General features: G+C 38.7%; 1 protein-coding gene across 1 annotated transcript in view; it reads left to right on the top strand.

The window, feature by feature from the left end:
• Window positions 1-18127, top strand: part of VIRMA (vir like m6A methyltransferase associated) — a 64461-nt gene extending 46334 nt beyond the window's left edge. Inside the window, exons 16-24 of the mRNA XM_008001112.3 lie at window positions 883-1100; window positions 6711-6843; window positions 9815-9967; window positions 10409-10569; window positions 11680-11776; window positions 13823-13989; window positions 14751-15082; window positions 16570-16713; window positions 17791-18127. Of these exons, the coding sequence (XP_007999303.2) occupies window positions 883-1100; window positions 6711-6843; window positions 9815-9967; window positions 10409-10569; window positions 11680-11776; window positions 13823-13989; window positions 14751-15082; window positions 16570-16713; window positions 17791-17945 (1560 nt within the window). The 3' untranslated portion in view covers window positions 17946-18127. The remainder of the gene's footprint in view (window positions 1-882; window positions 1101-6710; window positions 6844-9814; window positions 9968-10408; window positions 10570-11679; window positions 11777-13822; window positions 13990-14750; window positions 15083-16569; window positions 16714-17790) is intronic.
• Window positions 18128-22451: the final 4324 nt, after the last annotated feature.

Raw genomic sequence — 22451 nt, 5'->3', positions numbered from 1 at the left:
GTGGCGCCGCATGCCTGTAATCCCAGCTACTTGGGAGGCTGAGGCAGGAGAATTGCCTGAACCTTGGAGGCAGAGGTTGCGGTGAGCCGAGATTGTGCTATTGCGCTCCAGCCTGGGCAACAAGAGTGAAACTCCGTCTCAAAAAAAAAAAACAAAAGCTTTATTTCTCTGAAAAGTTTCTTTATAAACCAAAAAAGATACAAATGAATAAATAATACAGTACGTTAATTATTTTAGTACAAAATACTTTTTACCTTTAACCTTTTGAAAACAGAAACATATTTACTGCAATACCGAAAGAAAAAAAATTTTTAAAGATGTTGTTTAAAAGTAAATCAAAATATTTAAATATTTATTCCTTTAGGTGTATATCCTTGTATTAACTTTTTTAAAAGGGAAAAGTAATTTCATTATTCTTTTTTTTTTTTTTTTTGGAGACGGAGTCTTGCTCTGTGGCCCAGGCTGGAGTGCAGTGGCTGGATCTCAGCTCACTGCAAGCTCCGCCTCCCAGGTTCATGCCATTCTCCTGCCTCAGCCTCCCGAGTAGCTGGGACTACAGGCGCCCACCACCTCGCCCGGCTAGTTTTTTTTATTTTTTAGTAGAGACGGGGTTTCACCATGTTAGCCAGGATGGTCTCGATCTCCTGACCTTGTGATCCACCCGTTTCGGCCTCCCAAAGTGCTGGGATTACAGGCTTGAGCCACTGCGCCCGGCAATTTCATTATTCTTAATGTGTTTAAGTGTATGTTTGGGATGGAACAGTAGCAACAATATTTTAATGAGATAGTTATTGAATATTAATTGCTATGTATTTCTCAAAAGTGCTAAGTGATGGTGATAATCATTTAAAAAATTGATTTTTTTCTCATTGCTCCCCACAGGACATTGCACTTATTTTACCAAGCTCTTCTGAAGGTTCTATTACTGAACTGGAGCAGCTCTCCAACTCTCTACCAAATAAAGAATTGATGGCCTCAATCTGTGACTGTCTGTTGGCTACGCTGGCTAACTCTGAGAGCAGTTACAACTGTTTACTGACCTGTGTCAGAACAATGATGTTTCTTGCAGAGCATGATTATGGATTATTTCATTTAAAAAGGTAATGATTTGTCTAATTTAATATACTCTTAGATTTAATTTTTTTATTCTGTCACTGCCCACCCACCCCACATTAATTCATACCTATTGTAGAAAGTTGAAGAAATGATTTCTTTCATGGGAGAAATTTTGTGTGTATGGAAAAGATTAATTAGCAATGAAAGGTCATGCTAATAATAGAATCTTTTGGATTAAAGATAATAAAATGAATAGATACACAAATTACTGTGGGCATGGTACGGTATTTGGAAGGAAATCTCACTGTTCCAGGGATGGTAATTCATGCCTTAAGGTCTTTGTTTCGTTGTTGTATCCTCAGAGGTGATGGATGCTAGAGGGATTTTATAGACCTTAAAGCTAAAATGCAGATTCTGTGTACAGTTCCTCAGTATCCATGGGGAATTGGATACCAAAATCTATAGATGCTCAAGTCCCTTATATAAAATGGTACAGTATTTCTCTTATATACTTGAAATCACCTTAGGTTACTTATAATACAGTGTGAATGTTATGTAAATAATTTATGTAAATAATTTGTTGTATCTTAAAATTTGTATTATTTTTTATTCATATTGTTGTTTATTTATTTATAATATTTTCATTCCATGGTTGGTGGAATCTGTGGATGCAGAATCCATGGGTATGGAGAGCTGACCATATTTTGTTTTCTAGAGGAGTGGCTGGGACAAAATTAATCTGAACTTATATAAATAGCTGAGCATGGTGGCTCATATCTATAATTTCAGCACTTCAGGAGACTGAGGTGGGAGAATCACTTGAGCCTGGTGGTTCGAGACCAGCCTGGGCAACATAGGGAGACCTAGCTCTATAAAAAAAATTTACAAAATTAGTTGGGCATGGTGGCACACACCTGTAGTCCCAACTACTTGGGAAGCTGAGGTGGGAGGATTGCTTGAGCCTGGGAGGTCAAGGCTGCAGTGAGCATGCCACTGCATTCTAGTCGGGGCAACAGAGCAAGACCTTGTCTCAAAAAAAAAAAAAAAAGAAAAAGAAAAAGAAACGATATAAACCTCAGACTGCTCACTGTCAAGTATAATTTCTACTCTACTCTAATTTTTCTGTCCATGCCCTGATGTTTTTCTTTGTTAGGAGAAGGAAGAGGGAAGATACCCGGCTAGTACTTAGATTTATTAAACTACATGGGATTATGAGATAGTAAGGATGAGGAAACATACTTTTGCCTCTTTCTCATTAATTCTTGCAGCACTGGTTGAAAACTTACATTGCAAGTACTGTGTTTGGTGCTGGCTCTTCCTTTCTCCATCTCCTTGTCCTGACATACCTGTGTCTTCTGTATTTGCTCTCAGTTGATGGCACCTGCTTCACATCCATTCCTCATGCTCTGCCCCCATCCAGTCTCTCACCAAAGCCTTTAACCTTTTTCCTGTTGCCTAGATACTTACTCCATGTCCTTTGAAACTCACCTCATACACAGCACTTCCACAAAAGCCAAAAAGCTTTCCTAGTTGGGTTAGGTACTCCCACAAATTTTCTTCGTATACCTGTGCTGTTGTATTATCTATGATTTTGTTGGGTTTCCTAGACTTAATGTTTCTGGTCCTTTTTTCATATCTGTAACCTTGTCCTGAGTCCTCTTAACCTATTCCCTTTTTCCCTTTTAACCTTTATCTCTCTGCTAAGCTCCAAGTAACCCATTAATCTACTTGATAGTTCTACTTGACTATCTAATGGCATCTCATTAAGTCCTGTGGATTATTTCTCCAAAATACATCCTGAATCTGATCCCTCTTCTCTACCTCTGTAGCTATTACCTTTATCCAGGCCACTATCATTTCTAGCATAGCCCATTGCAATAGCCTCCTAATTGGTATCCTTGCTTCCACCATTTGGCTTTCTAAAATTCATTCTCTCAGAAGCCAGAGTAATCTTTTAAAACTTAAAACAGGATTTCTGCTGAAATCCTTCTAATGGTTTCCTATTGTACCTCAATTAAAATGCAAACTCTCTATAATGATCTGTAAGGCTTTATAAAGTCTGGCCCTGAGTCATCTTATAGCCCTTTTATCCTCACTTTTTGTTCCCTTGTCAGGCTTATTCCTATCTCCAGGCTTGTTTGTTTTGTCCTAAAACGTTTTTCCCCTAGATTCTTTGATGACTTATTTTATCACTTCATTCTGGTATCTGTATGAATATATTTCCTGTCTAAATAGCCTGCCCTTTATGTCCCTGCTCATATTTTCCACTGCATTATATGGATTTATACATCACATTATATGGATTCATTTCTTATTTGCTTGTCTCCCTCACTAGAATATAAGCTACATTGACCACACTCCCCAGCACCTAGAAACCTGGTACCTAGTAGGCACTATGAAGGAATGAAAATACACACTAGATTCGTCTAGTCCACAGACATTTATTGAATGCCTTCTTTGGACCAGGCACTGATTTTAGGTACTGGGAATTCAGTTAAAAAAAAAAAAAATCCATGCCTTCTTGGTGCTTTCACTCTACTGTGGGTTGACAAGACAATAAATAAATAAATAAAATATATAGTATGTTACAGAAAAAACATAGAATACAGAAGGATAGTAAGGGTCAGAGGTGAGGATGGCAGTTGCCATTTGAAATATGGGAACTTGATCAGGGAGCTCCTTGCACTTGCTAAAAAGGTGACCCTTGAACAAAGATGAAGACCTGAAAGAGGTGAGGAACAAAACATGCTAATATCCTGGAGAGAACAATTGCAAAAAGCACGCCTCATATGTCTGAGAAACAATTTAAAACAATAAATGTGTTAATTTATATATGTTTTTGAGGAAGTGAATTAATACTAATACTTGGTGGGTTTTTTTGTCTGTCTCTTTGTTTTGAGATAGGTTCTAATGCTGTTACCTAGGCTGGAGTGTAGTGGCGTGAGCTCAGCTCACTGCAGCCTCCGCTTCCCGGGCTCAAGCACTTCTCCTGATCCTCCTTCATTTGCATGAAAAAGACATTTCATGCAAGTTAAAAAAGTTAAAGACAAAGAAGGGTATTATATAATAATAGAAGGCCTTGTCCAATGGGAAAATAATACAATCCTAAACATATATGCACCTAACACTGGGCTTTGAAATTTATAAAACAATTAATAATAGACCTAAGAAATAAGATAGACAGCAACGCAATAATAGTGGGGGGGGGGGACCTTAATACTCCACTGAAAGCATTAGAGAGGTCATCAAGACAGAAAGTCAACAAAGAAACAATAGATTTGAATTATACCTGGAACAAATGGACTTAACAGATAGATACAGAACATTCCATCCAAAAACCACAGAATATACATTCTACTGAATAGTGTGTGGAAATTTTATGCACTACCTCAGCCTTCCAAGTACTACTACAGGCACAAGCCACCATGCCTGGCTAATTTTTGTATTTTTTGTAGAGCCAGGGTTTCAGCTGGTGCCCAGGCTGGTCTTGAACTCCTGGGCTCAAGTGATCCACCTGTCTCTGCCTTCCAAAGTGCTGGGATTATAGGCGTGAGCCACCACACCTGGCCTATACTAATACTTTAACTTTGATCCAGTACCAGAAGTGAATTCTAGCATTTTCACTTTCTTGATTATTTTATTCTCTAACAGTGAGAAATTCAGCTCTCATTATCTATATTTGCTTATTTGTTTAGCCCTAGTTTACAAATGAAGTAGCAGTCTCAAACTCATTACTAAACCATACTCCTGTGGGAAACAAATTGAGCAACAGGAGTACAGTGTTTGTATACGGTTCTTTTTGTCTGTAGCCTTTGTATATCCAGTCAAAAAGCTGTTTTTCAAAGTTACTTATGTCAGCTTCTTTCTTCTCTGTCTCCTTCAGTTTGGTTATATGGTTCATTTGTAATACAGTTGGATTCATTGGTCATAGTCTGCATTCTTTTTTTGTTTTTTTTTGAGATGGAGTCTTGCACTGTCACCTGGGCTGGAGTGCAATGGTGCCATCTCGGCTCACTGCAACCTCCGCCTCCTGTGTTCAAGTGATTCTCCTGCCTCAGCCTCCTGAGTAGCTGGGATTACAGGTGCCCGCCACCACACCCAGCTAATTTTTTGTATTTTTTTTCTTTTAGTAGAGACAGGGTTTCAGTGTATTGGCCAGGCTGGTCTCGAACTCCTGACCTCGTGATCCGCCTGCCTCAGCCTCCCAAAGTGCTGGGATTACAGGCATTACAGATATAAAAAAATTATATCTAGTCAAATTTATATTTTATGGTGTACAGTTCTATGTGTTTTGACAGATGCTTAGAGTCATGTAATTTGTTCTTATTGGTGACTAATTTTCTAGCAATCTGGATTGTTTTCAAATTTTGGTGGTTATGAATAAAGCTTTGCATGCAGGTTTTTGTGTGAATCTCAGTTTTCATTTCTCTTGGGTAGACACTTAGGAGTGGGGTTACTGGGTTGTAAGGTAGGTGTATGTTTAACCTTAAAAGAAACTACTAAACTGTTTTCCAAAGTAGAGATACCATTTTTCATTCCCACCAGCAGGGTATTAGAGCTCCAGTTGCTCCTCATCCTCACCAGAAGTTGGTATTGCAAGTTTTAAAATGTTAGGCATTCTAATAGGGCCCTAGTTTTTGATAGAACATGGAAGTATGACTCACTTAAAGATTGTGTGTAGTGGTTAGTAATTGGTATAGTTCGATTTTGAACCCATGCTTTTTCCATTAACATTTTTATTTTTGAATTTAATCTATTTCTCTCTGTTGTCGCCCAGGCTGTAGTGCAGTGGTGCAATCTCGGCTCACTGCAACCTCCGTTTCCTGGGTTCAAGCAATTCTCCTGCCTCAGCCTCCTCAGTAGCTGGGATTACAGGAATGCACCACCACACCTGGCTAATTTTTTGTATTTTTAGTAGAGACGGAGTTTTACTGTGTTAGCCAGTAACACAGTAGGTTGGGATCTCCTAACCTCGTGATCTTCCCGCCTCGGACTCCCAAAGTGCTGGGATTACAGGTGTGAGCCACCGCGCCCGGCCAAAAGGTTTATAAATAGGGAAGTGGCAAGTTTTCTGTGTTAAGTTTTTCTTTCTTTTTTGAGATGAAGCCTCGCTCTGTCCTTCAAGCTGGAGTGCAGTGGCATGATTTCGGCTTACTGCAACTTCTGCCTCCCAATCATTTAAGTGATTCTTCTGCCTCAGCCTCCTCCTGAGTAGCTGGGATTGCAGGCATGTGCCACCACTCCCTGTTAATTTTTGTATTTTTGTTTTTTTTTTTAATAGACACCAGGTTTCACTATGTTGGCCAGGCTGCTCTTAAACTCCTGACCTCAAGTGATCCACACCCTTCAGCCTCCCAAAGCACTGGGATTACAGGCTTGAGCCACCACACCCAGCCTCTTGTGTTAAATTTTATAAATGTATTATTTGGGGGAAATTTTTTTTTTAAGAACTTGAAGCTTAGCTTTAAAAGGAGTTGGTAACTATTGATGCTTCTTTGTTATATTTGTGTTCAAAGACACATCAAAGTACTTCTTAACATTTTTAAAAATGATGGAGTAAGTTTTATTCTGTCTGAACCGAGTTCATTTCTCATACCAGTTTTATACGCTCATATTTTAAGATAATATCTTCTCTTTATTTTCTTTATTTACAGTTCTTTAAGGAAAAACAGTAGTGCTCTGCATAGTTTACTGAAACGAGTGGTCAGCACATTTAGTAAGGACACAGGAGAGCTTGCATCTTCATTTTTAGAATTTATGAGACAAATTCTTAACTCTGACACAATTGTAAGTATGTGTGTGTTTGTGTATATATGTATGTATGTTTTTGGTGTTTCTTAAATTTGAAATCTTTGGCTAGGTACGGTGGCTCACACCTGTAATCTCAGCACGTTGGTGGGCTGAGGTGGGAGGATCTCTTGGGGCCAGGAGTTTGAGACTAGCCTGGGCAAAATAGTGAGACCCTGTCTTGAAAAAAAGAGAAATACTTTGCCATAAGTTAAATCACTTTATATATCAAATATCCAATGTAAAAAAGATCACTTTAGTTCATTTTATTTTATTTTATTTTAGATGGAGTCTTGCTCTGTCACCCAGACTGGAGTGCAGTAGCACGATCTCGGCTTCCTGCAACCTCCACATACTGGGTTCAAGTGATTCTCCTGCCTCAGCCTCCTGAGTAGCTGGGATTACAGACACCCACCACCATGCCCAGCTAATTTTCTGTACTTTTTCAGTAGAGATGGGATTTCACCACATTGGCCAGTCTGGTTTTGAACTCCCGATCTTAGGTGATCTGCCCACCTTGGCCTCCCAAAGTGCTGGGATTACAGGCATGAGCTACCGCACCTGGCCAAGTGCCTTCATTTTAAAATAATTCTTAGATGAGTATGGTTGTGCATGCCTCTAATCCCATCGCTTTGGGAGGCTGTGGTAGGAGGATTGCTTGAGCCCAAAAGTTTGAGGTCAACCTGTACGACACAGCAAAACTCTGTCTCTAGAAACAACAAAAATTAGCCAGATGTGGTGTGTCTACCAGTAGTCCCATCTATTTGAGAGACTGAGATTGGAGGATAGCTTGAGCCCAGGAGTTGGAGGCTGAAGTTAGCTATGATTGTGTCACTGCAGTCTAGTCTGGGTGACAGAGCAAGACACTGTCTCACAAAAAAAAAAAAAAAAAAAAAAATTTATGACTTTGAGTTACCTTGCTGGGGCAACTCAGAATAATGAAGTTTTGTTAGTCTCTTAGTTATTTAATTTTTGTTACTTAATTTACTGATTGTTTTGGATGATGTGATTTTGGGGTAACTGTAAAGTTTATTATGCTTTAGTATTTTTGGTCTGTCATACAAACATGAATTAAAGATTATTGTCCCCACTCTAAAATCTTATTGTTAAAATAAAGATTTCTCTCATTAATATTTTCCAAAGTTATGGTATATTATGAGCACAATTCCAGAAGCCATTAATATGCCTGCCCTACTTAGTTTGGTGGCATGTGCCTCTGGCTGCTCAGGAGGCGGGGTCGGGGAAATCACTTGAACCTGTGAATTCAAGGTTGCAGTGAGCTATGATTGTGCCAGTGTACTTCAGCCTGGGTGAAAGAGTGAGACACTCTCTCTCTTTTTTTTTTCTGAGATGAGGTCTCCGTCTGACGCCCAGGCTGGAGTGCAGTAGCATGATCATGGCTCACTGCAGCCTTGACTTCCTTAGGCTCAGGTGATCCTTCCACCTCAGCCTCTTGAGTAGCTGGGACTTTAGATGTGCACCATCATACCTAGCTAATTTTTGTATTTTTAGTAGAGATGGGATTTTGCCATGTTGCCCAGCCTAGTCTTGAGCTCCTGGGCTCAAGCAATCCACCTGCCTCAGCCTCCAAAAGTGCTGGGATTACAGGCATGAGCCACCATGCCTGGCCAACACTGTTTCTTAAAATAAGAAAAACAGGCCGGGCACGGTTGCTCACGCCTGTAATCTTAGCACTTTGGGAGGCCAAGGTAGGTGTGGATCACTTGAGGTCAGGAGTTCAAAAGCAGCCTGGCCGACATGGTGAAACCTCGTCTCTACTAAAAATAGAAAAAATTAGCTGGGCTTGGTGGTGGACGCCTGTAATCCCAGCTGCTTGGGAGGCTGAAACAGGTGAATCGTTCAAACCCAGGAGGCAGAGGTTGCAGTGAGCTGAGATTGCGCTGTTGCACTCCAGCCTGGGCAACAGTGTGTGACTCCATCTCAAAAAAAAAAAAAAAAGAGAGAGAAAGAGAGAAAGAAAAAAAGATGAGAAGAAAGGAAGAAAGAAAGAAAAGAAAGAAAGAAAGGCAGACAGGTTAGGCAAGGTGGCTCACACTTGTAATCTCAGCATTTTGGGAGGTTGAGGTGGGAAGATTGCTTGATCCCAGGATTTGAGATCAGCCTAGGTAACATAGTGAGACCCCATCTATATGAAAAATTTTAAAATTAGCTGGGCATGGTGGCACGTGCTTGTAGTCAGTCCCAGGTACTTGGGAGGATGAGATGAAAGGATCACTTGAACCTGAAGAGGTTGAGGCTGCAGTGAACTATGATTGTGCCACTGCACTGCAGCCTGGGTGACATAGTGAGACCCTGTCTCGACAACAAAAAAACAAAGTTAAAGATTTTATACAATGTTTAGGTAGGCATACGGCTCTCTACCATAAGTGTATGTGACAATATAAATGGTTTTCTTATCATGAAGCAAGATTTATTTTCCTAGAAGGATTTTCTGGTATTGAAATGTTATCACTCCAGAATTCACTTTATTATGTAGCATACTTTTTAAAGCAGAAAATATTAACTTTTCTATGTGACAGAATATAGTCTTAAATATGATAGTTCTTTAGTTAAATATGATAGTTCTTTACTTGTCTGTGTTATCTTCAGAAAGATAATTTCAGGTTTCATCAGTTCTTTGTTATAACAAGCATTTTATTAATTCTTGAGCATCAATCAGTGTGTCACATGTCCTGCAACTGCCAGTGTATTTGCCATTGGGTATTTTGTTGAAAAATCTTGATGCCAGTAAAATATATGTTTACCAATTTAAATATTTTGAGTCTTACTCAAAGAAAGCATACTTCACCTTTGATCTAAATCATTCTTAAAACTAGCCATTTGTACTGATGTAAAAATCAAAACATTGAAAGAAAGATTGCAGCATATGGCTTAGATAATATGAGTAAGTGTGGATGCCTCTTTGTAAATTTCTCTGCTCTCAAATTTAACTTATGTGTGACATTTACAGGGATGTTGTGGAGATGATAATGGTCTCATGGAAGTAGAGGGAGCTCATCCATCACGGACGATGAGTATTAATGCTGCAGAGTTAAAACAGCTTCTACAAAGCAAAGAAGAAAGTCCAGAAAATTTGTTCCTTGAACTAGAGAAGCTTGTTTTGGTAAAAAAGAAAAACAAAAACAGAGCATTCCTAAGGCTTATTTTCCTCTCAGTTTGACTAGTACAAGTATTTCATAGTGACGTTTTTTAAAATAGTGAACCTTTAGTTGGGTATTTATACCATTTCAAATAACTCTTTGAATTAACAATTTGAAGTGAAGTCCTCCATCCTGTTATGAATTTTAAGGAGTACATGAAGACAGTAGTTTTTGAATTGTCTGTTCCTTGGATGCAGGGTACCCTCTTGCTGCTGTTGTTTAGAAATAAAATGACAAGTGTTTTGGTGTTTGTTTTATTTTAATATGTTTAATGTTAATAATTTCTGGACAGTGTTCCAAATTTCTTAGTAATAAAACATATAGCCTTTTCTACTAAAGAGTCAGTAGGTTTACAGACATAAGTTTTACCTGCACCTTCTTATTCTGCTTTTATTTATATATAGGAACATTCAAAAGATGATGACAATCTGGATTCTTTGTTGGACAATGTAGTTGGACTTAAGCAGATGCTGGAGTCATCAGGTGACCCTTTACCTCTTAGTGACCAGGATGTGGAACCAGTACTTTCAGCTCCAGAATCTCTTCAGAATTTGTTTAACAATAGGTAAAATACACAATGTTTTATAATTGAGTAGATGTTGGTTTTATAATGGCTGTAGGCTAGGGAGGGCCAGCAAACTTTTTTTTTCTATAAAGGGCCAGATAGTAAGAATTCTAGGCTTTGCAGGCCACATATAGCCTCTGTTGTGTATTCTTCTGTAGTTTTTTTTTTTTTTTTTTTTTTTTTTAATTTATACAAACCATGCTAGCTTGCAGGCTGTACAGAAACAAGCTAGCAGATAAAATCAGGGCTTTGTTTTATTTTACTGAAAGGTCAAAACTTGTTACAGCAGAATTAGTTTTCAAGTTATTTGTTTTTAAGGATACTTAGTTTTTAATTGCCGTTTGGAGTTTATTTTTTAGGTGCTACTTTTAATACTTCAGAAAGCAATAATTTTAATTGTACCTTCCACAGATTTTACTTGACGATAAGCTAAAAGACTGGGCGTGTTGGCTCACGATATAATCCCAGCACTTCGGAAGGCTGAGGCAGGAAGATAGCTTGAGCTCAGGAGTTTGAGACTAGCCTGGGCAACATAGAGACCCTATCTCTACAAAAAATTTTTTAAAAATTAGCTGGGTGTGGTGGTGCACACCTGTGGTCCCAGCTACTAGGGAGGCTAAGGTGGGAGGATCACTTGAGCCCAGGAGATCACGACTGCAGTGAGCTGTGATTGTGCCACTGCACTTCAGCTGCGTAACAGAGCAAGACCCTGTCTCAAAAAAAAAAAAAAAAAAAAAAAAAGGGTTAGGCGCGGTGGCTTACGCTTGTAATCCCAGCACTTTGGGACTTTGGGAGGCCAAGGCGGGCAGATCACAAGGTCAGGAGATCTAGACCATCGTGGCTAACACAGTGAAACCCTGTCTTTACTAAAAATACAAAAAATTAGCCTAGAGTGGTGGCGGGTACCTGTAGTCTCAGCTGCTCAGGAGGCTGAGGCAGGAGAATGGCGTGAACCTGGGAGGCGGAGCTTGCAGGGAGCTGAGATTGCACCACTGCACTCCAGCCTGGGTGACAGAGTGAGACTCCGTCAAAAAAAAAAAAAAAAAAAAAAAAAAAGGCGAAATTTGATTTTGGAATTCTGCTTTTCACCAGCTACTTTTCTTGTTCCAGGACTGCCTATGTGCTTGCTGATGTCATGGATGATCAGTTGAAATCTATGTGGTTCACTCCATTTCAGGCTGAAGAGATTGATACAGATCTGGATTTGGTATATAAATTATTTTATTACTAAATATTTAGAAAAATTTTAGTTTTTTCTGTTTCTTTGTATATTGTTAGCATTATAGTAGTTTCTATATTTTATGGCTGTTAAAATCTACTTGGAGGCCAGTTCTACATTATTTTTATGCCACTTGCCCACTTTATGGCATCCAGAAAGTTTTTTCTGCTTCTTTTTTGCTTCTTTCTAGTTAGTGATCTGTATTTTGAGGTTGTGACTTTTTTGTTTATTTTTTATTTTTATTTTTTTGAGACAATCTCATTCTGTCACCCAGGCTGGAGTGCGGTGGTGCGATCTCAGCTCGCTGCAACCTCTGCCTCCCGGGTTCAAGCAATTCTCCTGCCTCAGCCTCCTGAGTAGGTGGGATTACAGGCGTGTGCCATCACACCTGGCTAATTTTTTTGTATTTTTAGTAGAGACGGGGTTTCACCATGTTGGTCAGGCTGGTTTCAAACTCCTGACCTTGTGATCCGCCTGCCTTGGCCTCCTAGAGTACTGAGATTACAGGTGTGAGCCACCACACCCAGCCAAAAAAAAATTTTTTTTTACTATAGATAAAGTCTCACTATGTTATCCAGGCTGGTCTCAAACTCCTAGCCTCAAACAGTCCTCTCTCTTTGGCCTCCCAAAGTGATGGGATTACAGGCATGAACCAGATTACAATCATTTGGCCAGAGAATGTGACTTAAGGGAAAAATCACACTTTTTCATAAGTTCTATGAAGCACTTTGTTTTCTTACATTGACAGGGTATAGAATAGAGAAAAGTATCCCACAAAACAACAGTTTATTCTTGCATTTGGTTTTAAGATGAGGAACGGTTGTGCTATGGTGTGGCTCTCAGTTTGGAAATTTGTAAAGAGTAGATTTGTTATGATATAGTATGAATGGGAATTGACATTCTTAAACATAATGTTGAATAGGTAAGAGTATAATTAACTACTTAAAATTTAATACAGTCTGTTTTATGCTTCTCAGAGATGTCGTAGGGAGAATTATTTTAGCCACATCTTAATATACTGCATATTGTTCCTTTTCTTTATCAAAGAAACATACTGGTGTTCATCATGTACAATAAAACTAAAAGAATGATGTGCTTCACATTTGTATTCAGTGTGTTGAGAGCTGCTTTTCCTTTTTTAAAAAAACCACATACAATTCAATTAGAAGTGCATTAAAATTAATTTCTTTTTAGTGCAAGCTGTTCAGTGATTCTTTAAAACTGTCCTTTCCAGTAGAATTTTATGCAATAATGTAAATATTTTGTAGTCTGCCCTGTCCAAAACAGTAGCCTCATGTGCATGTTGTACAATGGAAATGTGGATGACTAGGGAACTGAATTTTATTTTGATTTAATTTTGATTAATTGAAATTTAGATAGGCACATGTGGTTAGTGGCTACCATGTTGGGCAGCACAGGTATAAAATATTTGTTAAAAGTTACTAATTTCATAACTTTAAGTTGAATCACAACTGTCTTGTGATGATAATTGTAACCCTCTGGATTAGAGAAATTTTAGGTATCTTACATTTGATAAATTTGAATAAAACCTAAGTAAACTGAATGTTGATTTCCCTGAAAGTAAACTTAGATGGGAACCTCATTAAATGCATAGAGCTTTTGGGAATCTGTGGCATAGAATTTTTTTGTGACAGAAATGTTGACTATGTAAGACTGGCAGAGTATGTTATTTTCAGATTCTTTTTTTGGAAAAGTTCAGGAGATATTACAGTGTTAATTTATATAAACAAATACTGAGTTTCCTGCTCAGGCATCAAAAGTCTCCTAGATTAATAGGCCTGCTTTGAAGAATGCCACACACAAAAAAAGTAGCATTACTACGATGTGTGTGTGTGTTTGTTTTTAAAGTACCAATGCCATTTGCTTTTTAAAAAGATGAGGGAAAGAGGTAGATCTTTAATTTATTTCTTATGAGAGGCAAATATAATTTATAGGTAATAAGAATTTCTATAGTCAAATATTATGCCAATAATTACATTTAATATGTATTTTGTTTCATTATTATGACTGCAGGTAAAGGTTGACTTAATTGAACTCTCTGAAAAATGCTGTAGTGACTTTGATTTGCACTCAGAATTAGAGCGCTCATTTTTGTCAGAACCATCATCTCCAGGAAGAACCAAGACTACTAAAGGATTCAAACTTGGGAAGCACAAGCATGAGACCTTTATAACTTCAAGGTAAAATTTATTCCACTGAAGATCTCTATTTTGGTCATATAAACTTATGTATTTTAGTGTATTTTAAGATAGACACATGCGGCCGAGCATGGTGGCTCACGCCTGTAATCCCAGCACTTTGGGAGGCTGAGGCAGTTGGACCACGAGGTCAGGAGATCGAGACCATCCTGGCTAACACGTTGAAACCCCGTCTGTACTAAAAATACCAAAAAAAAAAATTAGCTGGTTGTGGTAGTGGGCACCTGTAGTTCCAGCTGCTCGGGAGGCTGAGGCAGGAGAATGGCGTGAACCCAGGAGGTGGAGCTTGCAGTGAGCCGAGATTGTGCCACTACACTCCAGCCTGGGTGACAGAGCAAGATTCTGTCTCCAAAAAAAAAAAAAAAGATACGCATGTGCTGCTAAACTGGAAAGGAAGTTAACATAACATTCGAATCATGAACATTGTTTGGATTTTTTTATTTAAACATAATAATTTGGCCAGTATATACCCAGTTCATTTGTTATATTGTTTTTTTACAAGACTTTGGAAGGTCTGAATAAGAAGTGAACTGGATTATTTTAAAACATTGTTATTCATAACAATGAAATGTGAGTACCTTTCTTAGCTAGTTTGTTGTATTATCCCAGAAGTATGATAGATCCTTGCAAAGTTAACAGAATTGGAGTACAAAAAAATTGAAATATAATTTTGAGTATTATAAAGATTGTTTTTGCAGAAATCTGAAAGAAAAATGTTTTATGGCATGTTTTTGTTTTAATAGTGGAAAATCTGAATACATCGAACCTGCCAAACGAGCTCATGTTGTGCCACCACCAAGAGGAAGGGGCAGGGGAGGATTTGGACAGGGTATACGACCTCATGATATTTTTCGTCAGAGAAAACAGAACACAAGTAGACCACCATCTATGCATGTGGATGACTTTGTTGCTGCTGAAAGTAAAGAAGTGGTTCCTCAAGATGGAATACCCCCACCAAAACGGCCACTCAAAGTTTCACAGAAGATTTCTTCCCGTGGTGGGTTTTCAGGCAATAGAGGAGGACGGGGTGCTTTCCACAGTCAGAATAGGTTTTTCACACCACCTGCTTCAAAAGGTAACTAATTAGTATGTATTCTCTAATGGGTTAGAATATTGGAATGTTAAAATATTGAATGAAAGTGATTTAGATGGAAGAGATTCAGATAAACTGTTTTCCTGTTGCTACAGTTGAGCCACCTCTGGACTAGTGGTACTGTTTGCAGAGTACTCTATTGGACAGAAGAAAGAAACTTTTTTTTTCAATGAACCTTTCATACATTGTACTTTTAAGAATGAATTTAGAAGTCTTGGCTAATTATTTTCCCTTTTTTTTTTTTTTTCTGAGATATGAGTCTTGCTCTGTCGCCCAGGCTGGGGTGCAGTGGTGTGATCTCATCTCACTACCAACTCTGCCTCCCTGGTTCAAGTGATTCTCCTGCTTCAGCCTCCCAAGTATCTGGGACTACAGGCATGCCCCACCGTGCCCAACTAATTTTTGTATTTTTAGTAGAGATGGGGTTTTGCCATGTTTGCCAGGCTAGTCTCAAACTCCTGACCTCAAGTGATCCACCCACCTTGGCTTCCCAAAGTGCTGAGATTACAGGTGTGAGCCACCGTGCTCGGCCTTATTTTCCTTTTTACATTGAGAATTATACATCTTCTGAGTAATACCCTTACATTATTTTCACAATTATACTTAACAGTTTTCTTAAGATTGTTCTGTGCAGTTCACCATTGATCTGCCTAATCTGCTTGCTTTCTTATGCTACATTTAGTTTGTTTGAAATTGTTACAGGATTTTTTTTTTTTAAACAGAGTTTCACTCTTATTGCCCAGGCTGGAGTGCAGTGGCACAATCTCAGCTCACTGCAACCTCTGCTTCTTGAGTTCAAGCGATTCTCCTGCTTCAACTTCCTGAGTAGGCATGTGCCAGCACACCCGGCTAATTTTTATATTATTAGTAGAGATGGAGTTTCACCACGTTGGCCAGGCTGGTCTCGAACTCCTGATCTCAGGTGATCCACCCGCCTTGGCCTCCCAAAGTGCAGGGATTACAGGCATGAGCCACTGCACCTGGCCTTACAAGATTTTAGAAACTAGGGATACTTACAGAAATTATACTTTAGTAGTGGATTGATAACCATATTTTCATACCTGCTGAGTTAGGAGGGTGAGAGTGAAAGAGAATCTGTGTTTATATTAATAACAAACACTTGGATTAGGTACGTCAGGAACTTTTATAAGCATTTTACATATTATAACCTCACGTCAACCCCATGAGGCAAGTTCTCTTAGTACCCCTAATTTGCGGAAGAGAAAATTGTCAGTCAGCTGACCAGGGCACATAAATACAAGTGGCAGAACCAGTATTTGATCCCTGGCAGTTTGGCTCTAGAGTCTCTGCTCTTAACCACTGTGATGCTGCCACTATATATAGTACAGTCAATTTACAAAATTTCAGTTTCTTTTCCATTCTTTTGAAGATTAAGAAAAATCTGTCATTTAAAAGAATCCAACTGAAGTTGTGAAAAAAGTGATTTTGATTGTGCTGTTTGTGTTTAGGAAACTACAGTCGTCGGGAAGGAACAAGAGGCTCCAGTTGGAGTGCTCAGAATACTCCTCGAGGAAATTACAATGAAAGTCGTGGAGGCCAGAGCAATTTTAACAGAGGCCCTCTTCCACCATTACGACCCCTTAGTTCTACAGGTATACATCCTTGCTACTTGATATTGCTGAGAGAAGGGAAGTGAATTCTTCCTTTTTAAATTGTTGATATATACAGAGGGGGCTAGGGGTGCTAAACTCCCCATCCCCTTGCCCCACGCAGTCAAAAATCTAAGTATAACTTTTGACTTCCCCAGAACTTAACTACTGATAGTATGCTGTTGACTGGCAGCCTTACAGATAACATAAACAGTTGATTGACACATATTTTATATATTATATATTATATAATGTATTACAATTAAATAAGCTGGAGAAAAGAAAATGTTATTAAGAAAATCTTAAGGAAAAGAAAATACATTTACTATTAAGTGGAAGTGGATCTTCGTAAAGGTCATCACATTCCATAGGCTGAGGAAGAGGAGGAGAGGTCTTACTTTCTTAGGAGTAGCAGAGGTGAAAGAAAATCCACATATAACTGGACCCAGGCAGTTGAAACCCATGTTGTTCAAGGGTCAGCTGTACTCTCATTCTGGGAGAGAATATTTTAGAGTATAGACTTAAAGTTCTAACGTTTATATCCTTGAATAAATGCCCAATATACATCTTCTATAAAAATAATCAAATTTTTAGTTTCTGAACTGTTTGTATAATCTGAATAGTTTCATGGTGCTGTGCTCTTATTTTTATGTTTCAGTAATGAAAGTCAATGCTTAAGGTACCTTTCTGACCACAAAGTATTTTAATAACAGAGATACCTTTATATAGCATATTTTTTTTTGCTTATTGTCTTAGGTGTGTAAGCACATAACTTTTTTTTTTTTAAAAAACATTACCGTATCTAGTCCAGAATGTTGCTCATCAGAAGTAGCTTTTGGTTTCAAATGCACATTTTAAAAAAATAACAAGTTTTATTTGGGATATAATTCTTATATACGATACAGTTTACCTGTTTAAAATGTATAATTCAACAATCTTCACCCCGTTCACAGTGCTTGCACATGAGTTTTAAAAGAGAAAAGAGTAATTCTTGGTTTGAGCTCAGTGTCGTAGATTAGTATTTACATGCTTGGAAAAGAAAGGACATTGGAACTAAAAACTATATTCTTTCTTTTACAGGTTACCGCCCAAGTCCTCGGGACCGTGCTTCTAGAGGTCGTGGGGGACTTGGACCTTCCTGGGCTAGTGCAAATAGCGGCAGTGGAGGCTCAAGAGGAAAGTTTGTTAGTGGAGGAAGTGGTAGAGGTCGTCATGTACGCTCCTTTACACGATAAGAATCCTTTTGGGAACATCTTAACTGTATATGAACATTTTGTGAGGACAATAAAAATAAGACATTGAAGGACCAATTTAGACTTAGCAGTTATCTGGAGACATCTGAGAGAATATTTTTATCTGAAGAAAGCAGATTTTGTTTGATACCTAACAAGATTTCAATAAAAATCCAAACTTTGTATGTACGTTTCTATATATTTTCCCTTTTTTTGTATGACTATTTATTTAGAAAATTTCTAGGTAGAAAAACTGAATGACGTTTTGTATTTTTCTTGCCTATAGCACAGATGTTCTCAAACTTTCTCAGCTCATGACACTATTTAGTGCCTCAGTACTTTTTTCACAGCATACCTGGTCCAAAAGAATTATCTAATACTTGTGTTTATTAAGCAGTTAGGTACAACAGCTTAATAAGAATGTACATCATCACCACTAGTAACTGTGGACACTGCATGTCTCAAACCTTGGAATCAGTGTCATTTTCTTTTCCTCTCTGCTTCTTGCACAGTACTTTTTATCAAACTGCTGAAAACCCAGTTTTGTAAAGATATGTTGTTATAGAAAGGAATATAATGCTATTTAATGTTGAAAATGTAAACTACCTCGAAGTAGTAGTTTATGTTATGTCCAACAGGTGTTGCTATGTTTTTCTCAAAAATTTAAAAATATTGTGTGGCACCCATGTTAATTTGCTAAGGTGCCCTGGTACACAGTTCGGGAACCATGGCTGTACCAAAAGAAACAAAATACTCCTCTCCTTTGTATTAGAAATCTGAACTTTGCATTTCAGCTTTGGACCTACTGACAGTATTTTATTATACAAATTATTTAAAGCTTAAAATAAGGAATGTCCTAATACTATTATTTTGGGAATCAGAAACATCTAATAAAAGCTGAACTTTATATATAGAAATAAAGCTTACAACTTTGAGAAAGTAGCCATATTTTCCCCAAGATAATGTCTTAACACACTGAGTCTATGTAAGTGGCATAAAATACAGAGTTCTCTTAATCAGAAAAGGAGTGTATGAGTCTCATCCATCCTTTTATCAATCTGTTTTGGGGAATTATTTGTGACTGAATACAATCTTCATTAAGAAAACACCTTGAAGCAAAGCTTAGCTGTAAAGAATCAGATGTTTAGGTGAAAGGTTATGGCAATCTTTTCATAACTAGTGGCCTTGAAAAACCCAAGTGTCTTGAGCTGCTGTAAGAAAATACCATAGACTGGGTGGCTTAAACAATAGAAATTTATTTCTCACAGTTCTGGAGGCTTGGAAGTCCAAGATCAGGGTGTCAGCATGGTTGGGTTCCAGTGAGGGCCCTCTTCCTGGCTTGTATGCAGCTACCTTCTTAAGTGCTCACATAGTCTTTCCTTGGTGCTTGCTTAAAGAGAGAGAGAGCTCTTGTGTCTTTTTCTTCTTATAAAGGCACTATTCCCATCATGAACATCTCATCCTCATGATCTAATCTAAATCACAGTACCTCCCAAAGGTCCCACCCTTTCTAGTACTACCACATTGAGGGTTAGGAGTTCAACATACGAATTTGGGGAAACACAAGACTCAGCTCATTGTGTCAAGATAACTTAAATCCCCTTTGATCCTTAAACCTAATAGGCTCATTTTCCCCAAAGATGTAGTTTACACATTAGGTAAAGTTCGAAATTTGCCCCAATGTCTGACACAAATACATGTAAAAAATAGTTAATTTTTCTTAAATAACTATGTTTCTAAATAAGAACATGGCCATATATAGAAACGTAATTTCTTGGTTTGTTTTTTAGCATTAACCGGGATATAATCTTTGAGAAATATCAGAAAGCTGTTTTTGCTGTTTAAGTTAATACCCAGTAATTCAGACCAGTGAAGGTAATAAATTATTAGTGTAGAAACAAATTAATGCCAGGCAAATTTAAAATGTCTTGAGTGACTACAAGTCCCAGATAAATGAGAAGGGAAGGAATCCACCATGTTGAGCAGCCCTTACATGCAAAAATCACTTAGTCCTTGTAATAATCCAGCATAGGTGGTATTACCTAATTTTACAGATGGAAAAAGCTGGAGCTTGACTCAAGCATGGTAGAAACAGGATTTAAAATCAGGTTGGGTGGTTCATGCCTGTAATCCTAGCACTTTGGGAGGCTAAGGCAAGAGGATCACTTAAGCCCAGGAGTTTGAGACTAGCCCTGGCAATATAGTGAGACTGTGTTACTACAGAAAATTTAAAAATTAGCTGAGTGAGGCCAGGCATGGTGGCTCATGCCTGTAATCCCACCACTTTGGGAGGCCTAGGCGGGCAGATCACCTGAGGTTGGGAGTTTGAGATCAGCCTTACCAACATAGTGAAACCCTGTCTCTACTAAAAATACAAAAATTAACTGGACACGGTGGCATGCACCTGTAATCCCAGCTACTCAGGAAGCTGAGTCAGGAGAATTGCTTGAAAGTGTATTTTTCTTGCCTATAGCACAGATGTTCTGTGGAGGTTGGAGTGAGCAGAGATCGAGCCACTACACTCCAGCTTGGGGTACAGAGCAAGACTCTGTCTCAAAAAATGATAATAATAAATGGAGGAAGTGGAGGTTGCAGGAAGTGGAGGTTGCAGTGAGCAGAGATCGAGCCACTACACTCCAGCTTGGGGTACAGAGCAAGACTCTGTCTCAAAAAATGATGATAATAAATTAGCTAGGTGTGGTGGTGCATGCCTGTAGTGTCAGCTACTTGGGAGACTGAGGCAGGAGGATCACTTAAGCCCAGGAGGTCAAGGCTGCAGTGAGCCATGATTGCGCCACTGTACTCCAGTCTGAATGACAGGGTGGGGAAAAAAAATCAGATTGGAGCAGGGCACAGTAGTGGGGCACCTGTGGTCCCAGCTACTCAGGAGGCTGAGGTGGGAGCATTGGTTAGGCCCAGGAGTTCAAGTCCATCCTGGGCAACAAGAGCAAGACCCCCATCTCTAAGAAATAATAACAAAATCAGGTTGGCTAGCTCCTAATTCCTTACGTCTCCATCTTGGAGAAGAAGCGACTTTTCAGGTTAAGTGTGTTAGAGATCAAAATTAGTAATTCATCCTAAGGCAATGGAGTTTCAGAGACTCAACACTGTATTTTAGTTATTTCAGAAGTGAGCCTCAAACAAGACATTTCGGGGAAAGTGTTTGTTTGTTTGAGACAGAGTCTCACTCTGTCACCTAGGCTGGGGTGCAGTGGTGCTTTCCTGGCTCACTGCAACCTCTGCCTCCTGGGTTCACGTGATTCTCCTGCCTCAGCCTCCCGAGTAGCTGGCATTACAGGCACCCACCACCATGCCCAGCTAATTTTTGTATTTTTAGTACAGACTGGGTTTCACCATGTTAGCCAGGCTGGTCTTGAACACCTGACCTCAAGTGATCCACCTGCCTCTGCCTCCCAAAGTGCTGGGATTATAGGCATGAACCACTACACCCGGCCTATTTCAGGGAAAGTTTTGAGTGGCATTTAGAAATTAATGAAAGATGCAGAATTCCTTTGAGGACAAGTTTAATCTGTAGAAAAGGAGTTGATAGAATGATTTGTGTTTATTTCCTAAGAAGAAAAAAGAAATACTATGAAATATTGTTATGCTTTATTTAAAAAGAATGTTGCAGGTAGTATTCTGTGTGAAGGAGTAGTAGGCACAGTTAGATTAGCTTTATTGCTTTTTTAAAAAGTAATTGCAAAAACCTGCAGGATGAGAATGTAGGAACTAAAGTATGTCTCCTACGCATCTTCTGTGTTCCATATACCCTAGTACAGTGTGGGGAATATAAGGGTGACTAAGATGTATTTTTTGCCCTCAGGAAACTCACAGTCTAATAAAGGAAACAATTATGTAAACATCTTGTTTTTTTTTTGTTTTTTTTTGTTTTTTTTTGTTTTTTTTTGTTTTTTTTTGAGACGGAGTCTCGCTCTCACCCAGGCTGGAGTGTAGCGGTGTGATCTCGGCTCACTGCAGCCTTCACCTCCTGGGTTCAAGCGATTCTCCTGCCTCAGCCTCCTGAGTAGCTGGGACTACAGGTGGGTGCCACCAGGCCCAGCTAATTTTTTCTATTTTTAGTAGAGACGGGGGTTTCATCATGTTAGCCAGGATGGTCTCGATCTCCTGACCTCGTGATCTGCCCTCCTCAGCCTCTCAAAGTGCTGGGATTACAGGCATGAGCCACCATACCTGGCCACATCATTTTTTAAAACAAAAGTTAATGAGATCTTAAGTGTATGCAGTGTATATGGAACAATTCATAATTCTTGAATAATCCAATCATTACATTTCCAACTGATTTTATTGTGGGTTTTTAAAAGTAACTATTTTTAAAATAGTATTTTAAGAAAAGGAAATCTTGGCATTACAATTGTATAAAATCTTTTTGGAATTGCTTTTGTATAAAGACTAGTTTTTGGGGGACTTTTTTTGTTTTGTTTTGTTTTTTTGAGATGGAATCTCACTCTGTCACCCAGGCTGGAGTGCAGTGGCCTGATCTTGGCTCAC

This window comes from Chlorocebus sabaeus, chromosome 8 (assembly GCF_047675955.1).
Source record: "Chlorocebus sabaeus isolate Y175 chromosome 8, mChlSab1.0.hap1, whole genome shotgun sequence".
Taxonomy (NCBI): domain Eukaryota; kingdom Metazoa; phylum Chordata; class Mammalia; order Primates; family Cercopithecidae; genus Chlorocebus; species Chlorocebus sabaeus.
This window is presented reverse-complemented; position numbering and strand designations above follow the sequence as displayed.